General features: G+C 38.1%; 1 protein-coding gene across 5 annotated transcripts in view; it reads left to right on the top strand.

Annotated features, from left to right (window-relative positions):
* Nucleotides 1-13,728, top strand: part of IARS1 (isoleucyl-tRNA synthetase 1) — a 118,895-nt gene that overhangs the window by 82,090 nt on the left and 23,077 nt on the right. For all 5 annotated transcript variants that reach the window (XM_083796504.1, XM_083796501.1, XM_083796502.1 and 2 more), the window contains 5 exons: nt 3,742-3,833; nt 4,242-4,319; nt 4,765-4,886; nt 7,896-7,998; nt 8,196-8,279. In XM_083796504.1, coding sequence (XP_083652630.1) covers nt 3,742-3,833; nt 4,242-4,319; nt 4,765-4,886; nt 7,896-7,998; nt 8,196-8,279 — 479 coding nt within the window. The remainder of the gene's footprint in view (nt 1-3,741; nt 3,834-4,241; nt 4,320-4,764; nt 4,887-7,895; nt 7,999-8,195; nt 8,280-13,728) is intronic.

The following is a 13,728-nucleotide window of genomic DNA, read 5'->3' as shown; positions in this document are numbered from 1 at the left end:
GAACTGGTTAGCACAATCCAGCAAGCCTACAAACTTGCAGATGAAGTCATGATGGGGATCTGAAGAGGTTTTAGTGCCTTTAAGGGCACTGGAAACCTCAATGCTGGAAAGAAGATGGCTTTTGCCATTGTAGTCCCTGTTTGTGAATAAATAAACAACCCCTCTATGCCAGTGATCTTAAGTTGCCATTGGAAGAATTTTTAGAAGCCTTTCACAGGTGTGCTTAGGCTTGGGGAAAAGAGGTATTAGTGGAATAACAGATAATGCCAAGCCGGAGTTCACAGGGATATAGGACAGTCCTTTTCTGCATCAGTCATCTCTTGTGCTTCAGCCCCCTGCCCTCAGACTGGCACGTTCATTCTCACCAAGACCAGTGAGATGTGTTTATTTTGCTACAGTAGGTAAAGTGTTATTTTGGTAATGAAGTTCAGGTGAGGTCGTCTGAAACATCTCATTAAAGGAAGAAAGGAATCCTCAAGCTACCGAAGACAGAGTTATGATAAAGGCACTCTGTTGTCAAAAACGTGTCTTTTTCCCAGGAGTTTTGCCCTTGATGTTTGATGGTGTTTGTTGAATTTCATCTATTACTAGAGAAATACACAGGGTCTATCCGAGTTTACATGCTCCCCGTTAAGAGGAAAATATTTTGAGGGACTAAATGATCTTCAGAGGTCCCCTTCCAACCTCAACCATTCTGTGATTCTGTGAAAGTGAAAAATTGATTTGTAAATGCGTACATGGGATCTTGGGTTAGTATGGGGTTTGAACAGAAATAATGTTTGTGGGAAGATGATAGTGGGGCAGAACTTCAATTCTGCTCTGGGTTTCTAAGAGGAAGAGGAAGCTAACGAAAAGGGATGTGTCAGCTGCCATCTTTACAAAGCAAAGAGATCATTCAAAGAAACTTCCTGTTGTAAAATGGCAATGTAAAGAATTCCAAGATTGTAATATTGATATTAAATGCTATTGACTTTTGTGTTAGAAGAAGATATTATGATGCATTCATCAATGACATGATGACATCAGTGACAATGACATGATTGATATATCCCATTTGGAAATGAGTAATAAACATGGTTTTTCAATTTATTTTTCTGCATAAACTCTGAATTCAGTCAGATGGATATTAATGATGTGCAGTAAATGAGTGTACTGTGACATGATACTCTGTTGTACTAATATTTAAAAAAAATCTCGTTTTGATTTTTTAAGATTTGCTACTTCAAATGACTTGAATCAGGAAAAATGTTGTTTGCAGGAAGAGGCAAGGAAAGGTCATAATTGTGGCTGATAACCTCAAATCCTGAGTAAAGGCAGTAAATACACTACACAAGCTTCATTTTAGAAGCTGATTTTGAAAATAATGAACATATGAGTGCAGAAGCTGTTGTAGACCTGACACGATGGCAGCAGAAGTCAATGATGGCATTTGCCAGCTAATGCTGTGCAGCTCTGTAACCCGCGAGATGTGTGTAGTAACTTGTCTGCCACATCTAAAATGCAGCAGAAGCAGTGTTGCTGAGGTGATATTTGGGTGCTATCATTGAAGGAAATGGCCCAGGTTGTACCATAACGTGCTGTTTGTGCACCACTCTGTATGACCATGTATACAAGTGTGCATGCTTGAGGCTCTAAATGGTAAGGAGACATCACGGGTGGGAAAACTTTGCAATTAAGCTTGGCTTCTGCTATTTATTAAAGTGTAATTTATAGTGGAGCTATATTTTACACCACTTTCCTGCCCCTAGAAAAATGTTTCCATGAAGTGGAACTTAATTAATTCTGCCCCGATTTCTACTAGTAGCCTGAATATCAGCATACCTCAGCACCCTCCAGCTTTGGTGTAGAGACCATAAAAAGACTTCAGGAAAGTATATATAATAAAACCTCCATAGCTGTGGTTTGAGGACAGCTTAAAAACTCCCCTAACATATGCACTTGAGGACAGTGAGCCAGTTGACATGATGCTGCTTTCTGGTGCCTGCTAGTTGTGGAAAGTTGTCGAAACTGACCTGTGTTTAGGCCACACGCCTCAACACGTGCTCGTGTGTGAGGAGCTTTTTGGCCATTGTGTATCATCCCTTTAAATGGGTGCTCAAAATGGAGGTGTGGAAACACCTCTCTTCAGGAGTGCTGGAAGTTAACGTGCACCGGTCAACTCCTCAGCAGCAGACAGGGTAGCTGGCTTAGCATCAGGGTGATGAAAACTAGCTTAGCCAAATTAAATACATGCCAATGAATAGTTGTGCTGTGTATTTTCTCCACCGAACCCCAGCTTTTATTATGGAAATCTCGGTGGTTTGGATGCTTGAGCTTTTACGTAGGGCGAGCGATAATATAATGGAAAGATGATATGGAAAGTAATAGAGCAAGCAGCCCTTCATGTTTTACGGGGGCAAAAATCCGTATTTCTGAACATTAAGCCTTATCATACTTTTTGCACTACTTAATCGTTTCCTCTGTCAGGCACGTGTACAAAACAGCCGATCTCCTGATGATTGAAATGGAAAGAAACGTGTGTGTGTCTGCAGACGTGTGCACGTGCTTCCCTGCACCTGCATGCATCTTTCCTGAGTCCTGAAAAAGTGACATTTCACAACTTGGTTCATAGGATTACAGCTGTAGTGAGGGGAGAAATGCATGCTTCCAAGCTAACTTGAATGTTGTGTTAAATGTATACTATTCCTTAATGTTTTTTGTGTGTGTGTGCTTTATTTTGTTTATGAACCAGTCTTCTAACTAGATGATTCATAGCTATACAAGAGCTGGGTATTTCTCAGGAACACACATTCCCACGGAAATGTCTCCCCCCCACGGCATGAATCTTCTGAGGTTTTCCTTTTTAGGTTTAAATACAAGTACTCTGCCTTTAAAGCCATTTCTATTTTAGAAAATGCAATGAAAAGCATAATGAAGCTTTTAAAGTAGATACATTTTATTCAGCAGTTGCTTGATTAATGAAACTGATTCAAAATTGACATGAAGAAGTTCCTTGATTTAAAAAAAAAAACAGTTGTACACGAGATTTACCTTAGGAAGCTAAGTCATATTTAAGCTTTCAGTTGTTCACGATATTTTTTTGAAAGTTTTCCCTGTTGCATCATGATGTTCATGATGACCTTGTTTTTTCTTCTGGCAGTTCTCCATGCTTTTAAGTTATGCTGAACTTGGAAAATACAGCTTCATACCTCGTCAGGCTTGCTGTTACTTTGCTTTCTGTCTGCTGAAAAAAAAGCAAATAATTCAGGGAAATTTAATTAAAATGGGTGTCTCATTTTAAATCTGACAAAAAAAAAATCTTGGCAGTAATTTATAATAAAATTCTATTGTGTGATTCTACAATAATTTCCGGTGAACTTCTCGTGACTTGGCTGTATTTATAGCATGTACAAATGTAGGATTTGCCAAATCCTTCACGATTAATAGTCTTTTATCCACTGCCCTCTCTACAAGTCAGATAAAAACATAAGGCTTCTGTCATGCATGTTTGTGTAGGATTAGAAGAGTAATTTGGCGGTAGATGTTTGTTTTGTAGCATGAAACTTGATGACGTGTATTTCCTTAATGCGGTTTTAACATTTAACATAACAGTATGTCTAATCAACTTTTTAACCTTGCTAATGTAAGTGCTTCTGCTTAAATTTTATGCTCAGCACCAGAGCTGCTACTGATAACGTTTCTTTAAGAAAGAAGATAGATGTAGAGGGCAAATATTACCTACAGTAAATATTTTCTTTCTAGCTTACAGGCTGTATACTGTAGTCCCTCGATTAGTGAAGTTTGTAGATATTCTGACCAACTGGTATGTTAGAATGAATCGCAGAAGACTAAAGGTATGTATCTACCTCTGTGGTCTTGTAACATAAACAAAATCCAAGTCTGCATTAACTTAATACATAGCAGCTTCATGGTATTAAGCAGAAATCTATATGCTGTCTTCCGAATATGATCAGTTTGTACCTGAGAGTGGAAGATGAGAAATTAAAATGTTCTTTTCCTCCTTGATTTATGAGGAAAGCCAATTAACCAACAGAATGCACTGTAACTCAGTTTCACTTGCTGGATGAGATTTTGAGCAAAATGAATATAGTTCGGAAAACCTATTTATTGCATTAACATAGGAAATCTTGGAAATTTACAGAAACGCATTTAGAATTTACTGAAATGAATTTAGTGATGCTAAAATGGTACTTGTTTGTTTCTCCCTCATTGTTTCTAATCTTAGTTAATGCTTTGAATAGGGTGAGAATGGGACCGAAGACTGCATTAGGGCCCTGGAAACCTTGTTCAGTGTTTTGTACTCCATGTGCAGACTTATGGTAAGGGAATTACATAACTAACTGACTTTTAACATAGTTCATCTAAAAGCATGCATCTTGGTTTCTAAGTTGACTGTAGAAACTGGGGGTACTGAGACTGAACATAGGAGGAGAAAAAGTATATTGCTACTGACTTAAGCAGCACAGTTCGTTCTCCACCTCTCCCTTTTGTTTGCTTATCTGCAAATATCAACTGGCTTAAAGAGACATTCAGACTTCCCTTCTGATACCCAAACACGAAGCTCAGAAAGCAGGTCAATAAGTAGTACCAATTTCATCATTTAGTTCAGGCAGCATTTTGATTAACTTCACGGTTCTGCACTGAAGACACTGTGTAAACATCATGTTTTTGCTGAACTGTCCTTATTCCATTCATAAGTATTACTGATTCATAGTGTACAAACAATAAAGAAAAGATGGTGAAAGAATGAATGCAACATTACAGGCACCATATACTCCATTCATCACTGAACTGATGTACCAGAACCTGAAGACGCTTATTGATCCAGCCTCAGTACAGGAAAAGAATACTGAAAGCATCCACTACCTCATGCTTCCCCAAGTGAGGTAAGAGACAGCTATTCTGTGGCAAAATGGTGGGTGTTTTTGTTTGTTTTTGTTTGTTTGTTTTTAATTTGCTTTTCACAGAGAAGTGCTTCTTCAGTTATGTGTGTTGAAAACTGCTTTGAGTAACAGGAAAAGGAGCTGCTTTAATAATAAGAATGACATAAAGTAACCAAGAAGAGTTTTAGGATGATGGTTAACACATTTTTTTCTGTAAGTGCAAAATGTTCAAGTTTTAATTAAACTGATTGCTAGCCTCTTCACTGTAGGAGAACATTTCACAAGCAATACACTTTGCACTCGGCTGTCAAAGCTGGGAATTTTCTCTCCATGTTTAGGCAGCAGACTTCTAGGTTAAAGGATTGTAATGATAGGAAGGAAAACAATTTGGAGGAAACACTGTGTTGGAAATGTGTATTCCTGCTTATGGTGGGTGAGGAATATCCTTTTCACTCTGCAAACCATACTGGCTAAAAGCTATAATGTTTACCTATAAAGAGCCCCAGAGGATTTCAAAACCTCCTTGCAGGCCCTACAGTCGCGAGAATGCGAGAATCCCCTCATCTCTTGGCAAATGCTGATGCCAAATCCCATGTGGATTAGAATTATTGTTTTGTGTGGACCACATATGGAGCCAGCAGAGTGAGTTCTTTTGGCTACAGATCAGGAATTTGGACCATTGTCCAGAGATTGCCACTTCCTTGTAAGAGGATGCGTAACACAAGAGGGCTTTCCAGATGGATCCTTTTTGTTTGAATGCAGATGGGTGAGGGTTTTTTTGGAAGTGCTAGAAAAAGGTTTAGCTCAGTGATGGTTATATCAAATGTAAGTCCTGGATTATCAACTTGACCCAGCTAGAATTTGACAACTGAAGTTTCCTTGTTGTTTTTTTGTTTGTTTTTGTTTTGTTTTGTTTTGTTTTTGGTCCTGCCAAGGGAGACAGTAATATTATAATAATCACTTACTCATTGTTGCCTTGGTGTTTTGTTAGTGGATTAAGTTAGTGCCTGCATTTCAGTCTGCTATTAGTCACTGAATATGAGAGAAGCACACTTCTCTATTTCCTGTTGTATTGCAGCTCGGTTTAAAAACCCCTAAGGACAAAGGAGCTGACCTTGGTATTTTACATACTAGTTTACGAATTCAAACCTTGTGGTAATGTTGTTTCTTTCATGGATACTATATCCTTTGAGGAAGGGGTTTGTTCTTTCTGCTTGCTTTAGTAGTGAGCTGTTGCAAAAGGGAGTTTCAGATTCACGTAATGATGGTGCTCATTTTCTGTTCTCTGGGGAAGTGCTGTAAAGAATAGGTAATCAAAGAATGTGAGACTTTTGAGTTATCACAAATGTTTTTATGTTCCTGGAGTATGGACTGGTGGATTTGATTTGTAGGAGCTCAGTTCAGGCATGCACTTAGCATGGCTGTTTAAAAGTGGCTTAGTCACTTCTTTTATTCCTGTTAGTGCTGACTGAATTCATGCTGCATTGTGCAAACATATGATGTATTTGAGTGGCTGCACAGTTTCCCTTTTTCTTGTAGTTGTTTGGGTTTTTATCTGCTAGAAGTTTGTCTAATTTACTGGATCTCCTATGTATCAGTTGTTCTCTTTGTCAGATAAGAAGACGTTTTCAAAACTGAATTATTGTTGAGGTTTTAGAGTTTCACCTTGAGTTGCTAAGGATGTCATTGTGTTTTTTCTTGGAATACTTTTCTGATGACTGCATAAGGAAAATACTGTCAGCCAAGAAAGAGAGACATGAAAACTTTTTTGGTGCAGTCTTAGAAAACACTGCATTAATCTCTGACGATATGATGGCTGTACACAGAGAAAGCTGATGGACTTGGCCACTTTCACAGCTGAACTTGAATGAATACCTGAGGTATTGTTTGGTTGCTTAGTGTCTGAACAGATTGCTTGCATTAGATTTTGTGGATGTACATGCAATCCATGAAATCTATTCTCATTTTGTGGCTCCACAATGTTGTTAAGTAATGGCAAGCAATAGTGAAATATTTCTACATTCTACTATATGAACCTTTCTGGGTGCAAAAATCTTACATCATGCAATGTATGTATTTCCAAGATATTTTTTGAGGACCATCATGGATACTAGTTTTTGGAAGAACAGAAGCTTTAAAATATGAAGTAACGTTTTAATTGAAGCCCTGGTGTGGTACATGTGGACACTTGTTCTTGCTTTACCAGTTTTGGTTTTTTTTGGTTAGTTTTTATCAAATGCATGGTTTTAATCCCAATACTTTTACTACTTACATTACAACTAGCAACGTTGCTTTATTTAAAATTGTGTTTTGAACCAGTACCTCTGGTCTTGATATGACGTTTGTGCAGTTTTAAGAGCTGCTCAAGTTATGCAGCTTCTCAAGAAATCAAGAAAAGCACGTTCTCAGAACTTTTGGATGTTAGTACGTTTGAAACAAGAAATGAATGTCAGCTTAGTGAAGGAGAAAAAACAGGAGGGGGAGAGCTGCCTCAAAATGGAAGGGTGTTAAAACGATGAAGCCAGGAAAAATGATGAAGCCAGAAGAGATGACAGGACTGCCTAAAACACCAAGCTATAGTATGTAGAATTCCTGAAAAGATGCATTGAGATCCAGCAAGTCGGTTTCATTATAGGTATTTCATTGTCATTGTAAGTATCCTATTTATAAAACCTTTTTGCATCATCTTGTGATATTAGGAATGCAAATTTTGCTTTTTACTGGATATTAATAAAACAGGTAGTATGACTCAATCCATCATCACCATCTTGTGAGAGCTGCTAATAAAAGGTTATTTTAAAATAGCTGTTTTTGTCTTACAGTAAGATTTTTCCATCGTCTTCTCCACGAAGAGAGAAGAAAAACGTTTGTTCATTTTTGAAATTGCCCCAAACAGGGCATAATTGAGTCTCTTCTAGGAAATTTCAGAGAAATGGGTCAAATGTTTTAAATCTTCTTAAACCGATACAGAAATGATGAATCATTTTAATGTTTCCTTTTTTTTTAATCTAGGGAGGATCTGATCGACAAAAAAATTGAAAGTGCAGTTTCTTGTTTGCAGTCTGTTATTGAGCTTGGACGAGTAATCAGAGACAGAAAAACCATTCCAGTAAAGGTTAGAAGTCTTACTAACTCTTAATACCTTGTGAATATGCACTAGCTTTGTAACTTTGGGATAAGCCTGGGAAAATGGCATAATAAAGTTTGGAATAGCAATCAGAATTCAACAGTGAAATAGTTCAAATAACTACATAATTTCTGACATTCTTTATTTTTACTTGGAAGGACAAAAGTTTGTTTTCTTCTCCCTAGTATCCTCTGAAAGAAGTAGTTGTTATCCACCGGGATCCAGAGGCACTGGAAAACATCAGTTCTCTGGAGAAGTACATACTTGAGGTAAGAACATGAGCATGACACTTAAGTGGACTGTGTATGTTAGTCAGTTACCTCAAAAAAAAAATCCTAATTGCCCCTGTTGTCTGCGGTAATAACTCACTAGGTAAAATTCATTTAAAAGAGTTGTAATGAAAGGAGATATGTATGGGAATTATGTGCAGAAATGAAGGTGAATGGGCGGTCCTTAAGCAGGTAGTCGTAGTACTAAGAAATACTTCCTCTCAAAATGACCACCACATAGTATTTCCAATGGCCTCTTTAAGGAAGTCCTATTTTTCCTCCTTCAGTAAAGAGAAAAACATTTTCTGATTACAAATAAGGTAAGATTCAACTACATGTTGTCAAAGGGATGAGGTAGAAATTTTGTGTTCGCTTTCAGTTAAAGGGCATTAAAAACAGTTTGATGAGAAGTGGAGGGTTTGACAGAGAGGAGTTCCATGTAAGAGAGAATAAGAGCCCAGTTAAGATGTTGCTTAACAAATAAAAGGTCAAATAAATAAGGTCTTAGTCCATACAATTTCATATACTTATCTGCTCCTGTATGCCAATGAAATACTCTTCTAATATGTGTCCATTAGAGAAATGCAGCCTCTGCCCTACTTCTAAATCTTTATTTGGATAAAAGCCTTGTCATTCAAAAGTAAAATAAACCAAACCTTCTTGTTTTTTTGAGCTTAACTTCCTGAAGTTGGCTGGACTTTCTGCTTTTAGTCAGTCATGTAAAAATCCATAGTATTTTAAGAAGTGAAATGAAAAAGTTTTTTTTATAAATAAACTTCATTTATTTATATGTTAATGCTATAAATAAATCTTTTAAACTTCAATACTGCATTTCAGCAGTTGTTTTGAAGGCACAAAGCCTATTACATTTTGATTGCTTACCAGATTGTTTGTAGAATATGTTTTTTTTAGCTTTATGTTCAATTAAATTTCATTACACATAGACTTTATATGCACTTTCTTTCACATCAGTGATGTACAAGAGTAATCAAACAGTAAGAGGGAATAGTGATAAGAAACAGCTTTTCAGCTGCGATGATGAATTTAGATTAACCATGGTGTTTTTAGTTATTAAAAAAAAAAGAAAAAAAAAAGCTACTATGCCAAGTATACATTTAAATGTTCTTCTAGATGTTGGTGCCTTGAAAACAACTTGCAAACCCTCGGTTCTTAATAATTAAATTTATCGTGATCATGCATTTGATATCATGAGCTATGCTATGTGCAGTTTTTCAGAGCTAGCAGCCTAAGGGCTTTCTAATTGCTTCACTGAGCAAGAGTAAAATAGGTAAATATCTCCAGCGTAAGACTGGAGGCCTTCCAGAACCACTCTGGAAGGCAGTGAGGAAAGAAGAAAGACTTAAGCAATACTGTTCTAAAAGAACAGTCTTAATTTCCTCTTTCTGTAGTAGCCTTTCATTGGGATAGATGATTGCTTGTCACCCAGATCTTTGACTGTGTTGCCTGGGGACATATGTCATGACTACTTTGTTGTAACTGGATATGTCGTTGGGAGGAAGGAATTGCATTTCAAATAGCAGCTCTTGGCTAATAAAGCAGAATTTTAATAGTGCTTACTGGGTGTCGATATTGGGCAGAACGCATGCAGAGTCACAGAGAATCACAGAATCGTCTAGGTTGGAAGAGACCTCCAAGATCACCTAGTCCAACCTCTGACCTAACACTAACAAGTCCTCCACTAAACCATACCACTAAGTTCAACATCTAAACGTCTCTTAAAGACCTCCAGGGATGGTGACTCAACCACTTCCCTGGGCAGCCCATTCCAATGCCTAACAACCCTTTCGGTAAAGAAGTTCTTCCTAATATCCAACCTAAACCTCCCCTGGTGCAACTTTAGCCCATTCCCCCTCGTCCTGTCACCAGGCACGTGGGAGAACAGACCAACCCCCACCTCGCTACAGCCTCCTTTAAGGTACCTATAGAGAGCAATAAGGTCGCCCCTGAGCCCCCTCTCCTCCAGGCTGAACAAGCCCAGCTCCCTCAGCCGCTCCTCGTAAGACTTGTTCTCCAGACCCGTCACCAGCTTCGTTGCCCTTCTCTGGACTCTCTCAAGCACCTTGATGTCCTTCTTGTAGCGAGGGGCCCAAAACTGAACACAGTACTCGAGGTGCGGCCTCACCAGAGCCGAGTACAGGGGCACAATCACTTCCCTAGCCCTGCTGGCCACACTGCTTCTTCTACAAGCCAGGATGCTGTTGGCCTTCTTGGCCACCTGAGCACACTGCTGGCTCATATTCAGCCGACTATCAACCAGTACTCCCAGGTCCTTCTCTGCCAGGCAGCTTTCCTACCACTCATCTCCCAGCCTGTAGCTCTGCTTGGGGTTGTTGCGCCCCAGGTGCAGTACCTGGGGCTTGGCCTTGTTGAACTTCATACAGTTGGCCTCAGCCAGTATCAGTCCAGCCTATCCAGATCTTCCTGCAGAGCCTTCCTACCCTCGAGCAGATCGACACACGCACTTAGCTTGGTGTCATCTGCAAACTTACTGAGGGTGCACTGGCACTAGAAAATAAACTGGGGGTTATTTCATGGCTAATTTCTGTACTGAAAATCTTTTTGGATTTTTCACTTCAATCATTTCCTTACACAGTCCCATTGTATTTGTTTGTCTCTTAATTCAATGAATGTACATAGAATGCATGCCAACTTTGTCCAGGGGCCCTGGAAACCAAACCACCTTGGTAGCTGTTCAGACGGTCTTCCCTATTTAACACCTCCTTTAACAGCCTTTTTTGAGGGAGGAATATTAGCGTAATTACAAATCCTCATTAAAGAGACCAAGTATAATGTAACACCAAAAGTAACCCCCCCCCCCCCACTACCACCTTTTATTGACACGTTTAACTATTACAAGAGATTTCACATAGAAGTCCTAATACAGTTTCTGAATACCTGTGAACTGCAAGCTTTATCCTTCTTACATCCTGTTTTCTCAAATCTTAATCGTTTAAAATAATCTCTACTTACGTGAGGAAAAAAGAAAAGAAAACAATTTTGAACAGTGGTGTAGTTGTACATCTGCACAGCTTATGAGACTTCTTTCTCTTTCCTCTCATGATAGCTTCATATATGGATAGGTGAGCCACGGGATGTATTTTTCATTATACTTCTAAATTTGTCCTTCTCCTGAGTTTTAAGTGCTTGTGGCAGATATACTAAAAACAGATTACTGTTGCAACTGAATTCTTTGTTCTGTTTTATCTCCAGTATACTTCCCAGCTGCTGTCATGTTAGTGTGTGGCTCCTTTGAATGGGTGAATGGACAGTAACTGGGTGGGAAATGCGTTGCAGTTCAGATTGGTTCCTTTCCTTCATCTCCATCCACAATACTGAAGCTTTGAATTTGACTCTGCTGAGGAACTTACTGTCTTATTTCTGTCTTCAGGAAATTCCTTCCATGGTGTATCAACTTAAGGTCTCAGAACTGCTGGTAAAATAAAGGACTGGCAGATTTGGCAGTCTATCTTTGGTTTGTTTTTCTGTAATGGCTTATTGGTCTTTGACCTTCTTGTTAACTTTAATTTGTCTAAATCTGTCACTTTCCAGATCAATTGGAATATGATTGTGACAGAGTCAATTCCAGTGGCTGTACTAATGCATGCTGGTAGGATGTGAAGCATAAAGTTATGATGTTTAACACTTAATGATTTTTTTTCCTTCCATAAGGTTATGTAACATAAATAGGGAAACGTGTCTTGGAAGGTGTGAGTTACAAGTTCTTTTTTGAGTGTAATAAGTCTGGCAGTAGCGTATTATAAGGATTTCTTTCCTCATCCAGAAATGGTATGATCTCTATTGTATCCCTGTCCTTGGTAGGTTAAGGGTTCTTCCCTTTGATGGGGCTGTCTAGAGAGAGCTTTGTAACAGAAAATTGTCCCATGCTTACAATCTGATGCAACTTTTTTTGGTTCGAGTTGTCATTGTCAAGATGAAGTACTTTGTCCTGACAAGGAAAACAAAAATGTGCATCAACATGAGCAAGATCAAGTCATCATGCTTGTCTTGGTGACAGCAGCTGTGCCAGCTGATGACAGGGAATTCAATAGATGACTGAAGCAGGGGAGAGGACCTCTTAAACTCCCAATCATGTATCAGCCTAAGTATGCATCTGCACCAGGCTTCCAAAAATTCTTCGGGGGTAACTTAAGAGCACTGGCTAAGGGAGTCATGGCTTGTCGCATGAGATATATTTTAGATCAATGTTATATACTTGTTCATTTTTAATTACTGTGGGACTTAAATTCTTAAGAATTGTGCACTGAAGGAATTTTGATTAAAAACATAAATCTTAATTGATTTGCAAGTAGGATTGGTAAGGTTTTTCTGTCATGTTAGCTTATTGACTATTTCTCTTAGACTTGGCAACTGTGATGCCACTTCAAAATTACTATTATTCTTAACTATTTCAGTACCAATAACACAATTTTTGAAGTTTAGGTTAGTGTCTACCACATTTTCTTCATCAGAAAACTGGAATTAAGGGTTGTACAGAATCCAGTTTTAAAGGAGATGAAGTTTGCTTACTCAAATTACTTCAAAAAGGTAGGTGGAAAAATTTGCTGTCAACTTGTACAGCTGGTAAAAGGTGACAAAAGAACCTAACAACTTGATAAATTATTGCAGAATTGGATGAATATGCAAAAGTAGGTTTCACTTAATTTGCTATTTCAAACAAAGTTAACATATATGTTTTAGGGAGATGAGTTTCAACAAACGTAAATATCTTTATGGAAGTACAAATGCATAATAAAAAATAGCACAAAGTATTTTGTATCTTAAAATTCATCAGGCTGATGCAAAAGCGTGATATGTGTTTTTTTTGTACTGCATTGCAATCAATTTAGTTGTTTACCAGGACAGCTCACAGCTGTAGAGATCAATGAATATGGGCAAGTGGGTAGTATTTGTTTGCAGTATTATTTGCAGTTTTTTTCATCAACCTCCTTCCATATTCAGAACTTCAGAACCTTTGGTTGCTGTCAGAGGTGTGTTTCTAGTGCCAGAGGTAATCTCTAAGAAAATTTGCACCATTTGATCTCATGCAGTTGCCGACTAAAGACATTGAAAAATACAGTTGTCAATTCTTTGAAAAATGCTGATCGCTTTTTAAAAATAATAACTGTATTCTTTGATCTGTAGTCTTACTCTCATCATCAAAACATACAAAATAATTTAAATAAATGGAACTTAGTATTAGAACTGTCCAGAGTATGGAGTTGTCATGCAAAATGAACCAAGCTCACAAAATGAAATAACTGTTCGATGTGGTTGCATTTTATTCATTAGTAGCTGAAGCCTTTTACAACACTAGTTTCAGGGCTTTTCTTCTTAACTACTTCTAGTTAATGGTCTTTATCCGAGTAAATTTTATTCTGTGCACAATCAGTGTCTTGTTTGCATTGGACTTCTGTATACTCTTCAACCC

This window comes from Anser anser, assembly GCF_964211835.1.
Source record: "Anser anser genome assembly, chromosome: 12".
Taxonomy (NCBI): Eukaryota; Metazoa; Chordata; class Aves; order Anseriformes; family Anatidae; genus Anser; species Anser anser.
This window is presented reverse-complemented; position numbering and strand designations above follow the sequence as displayed.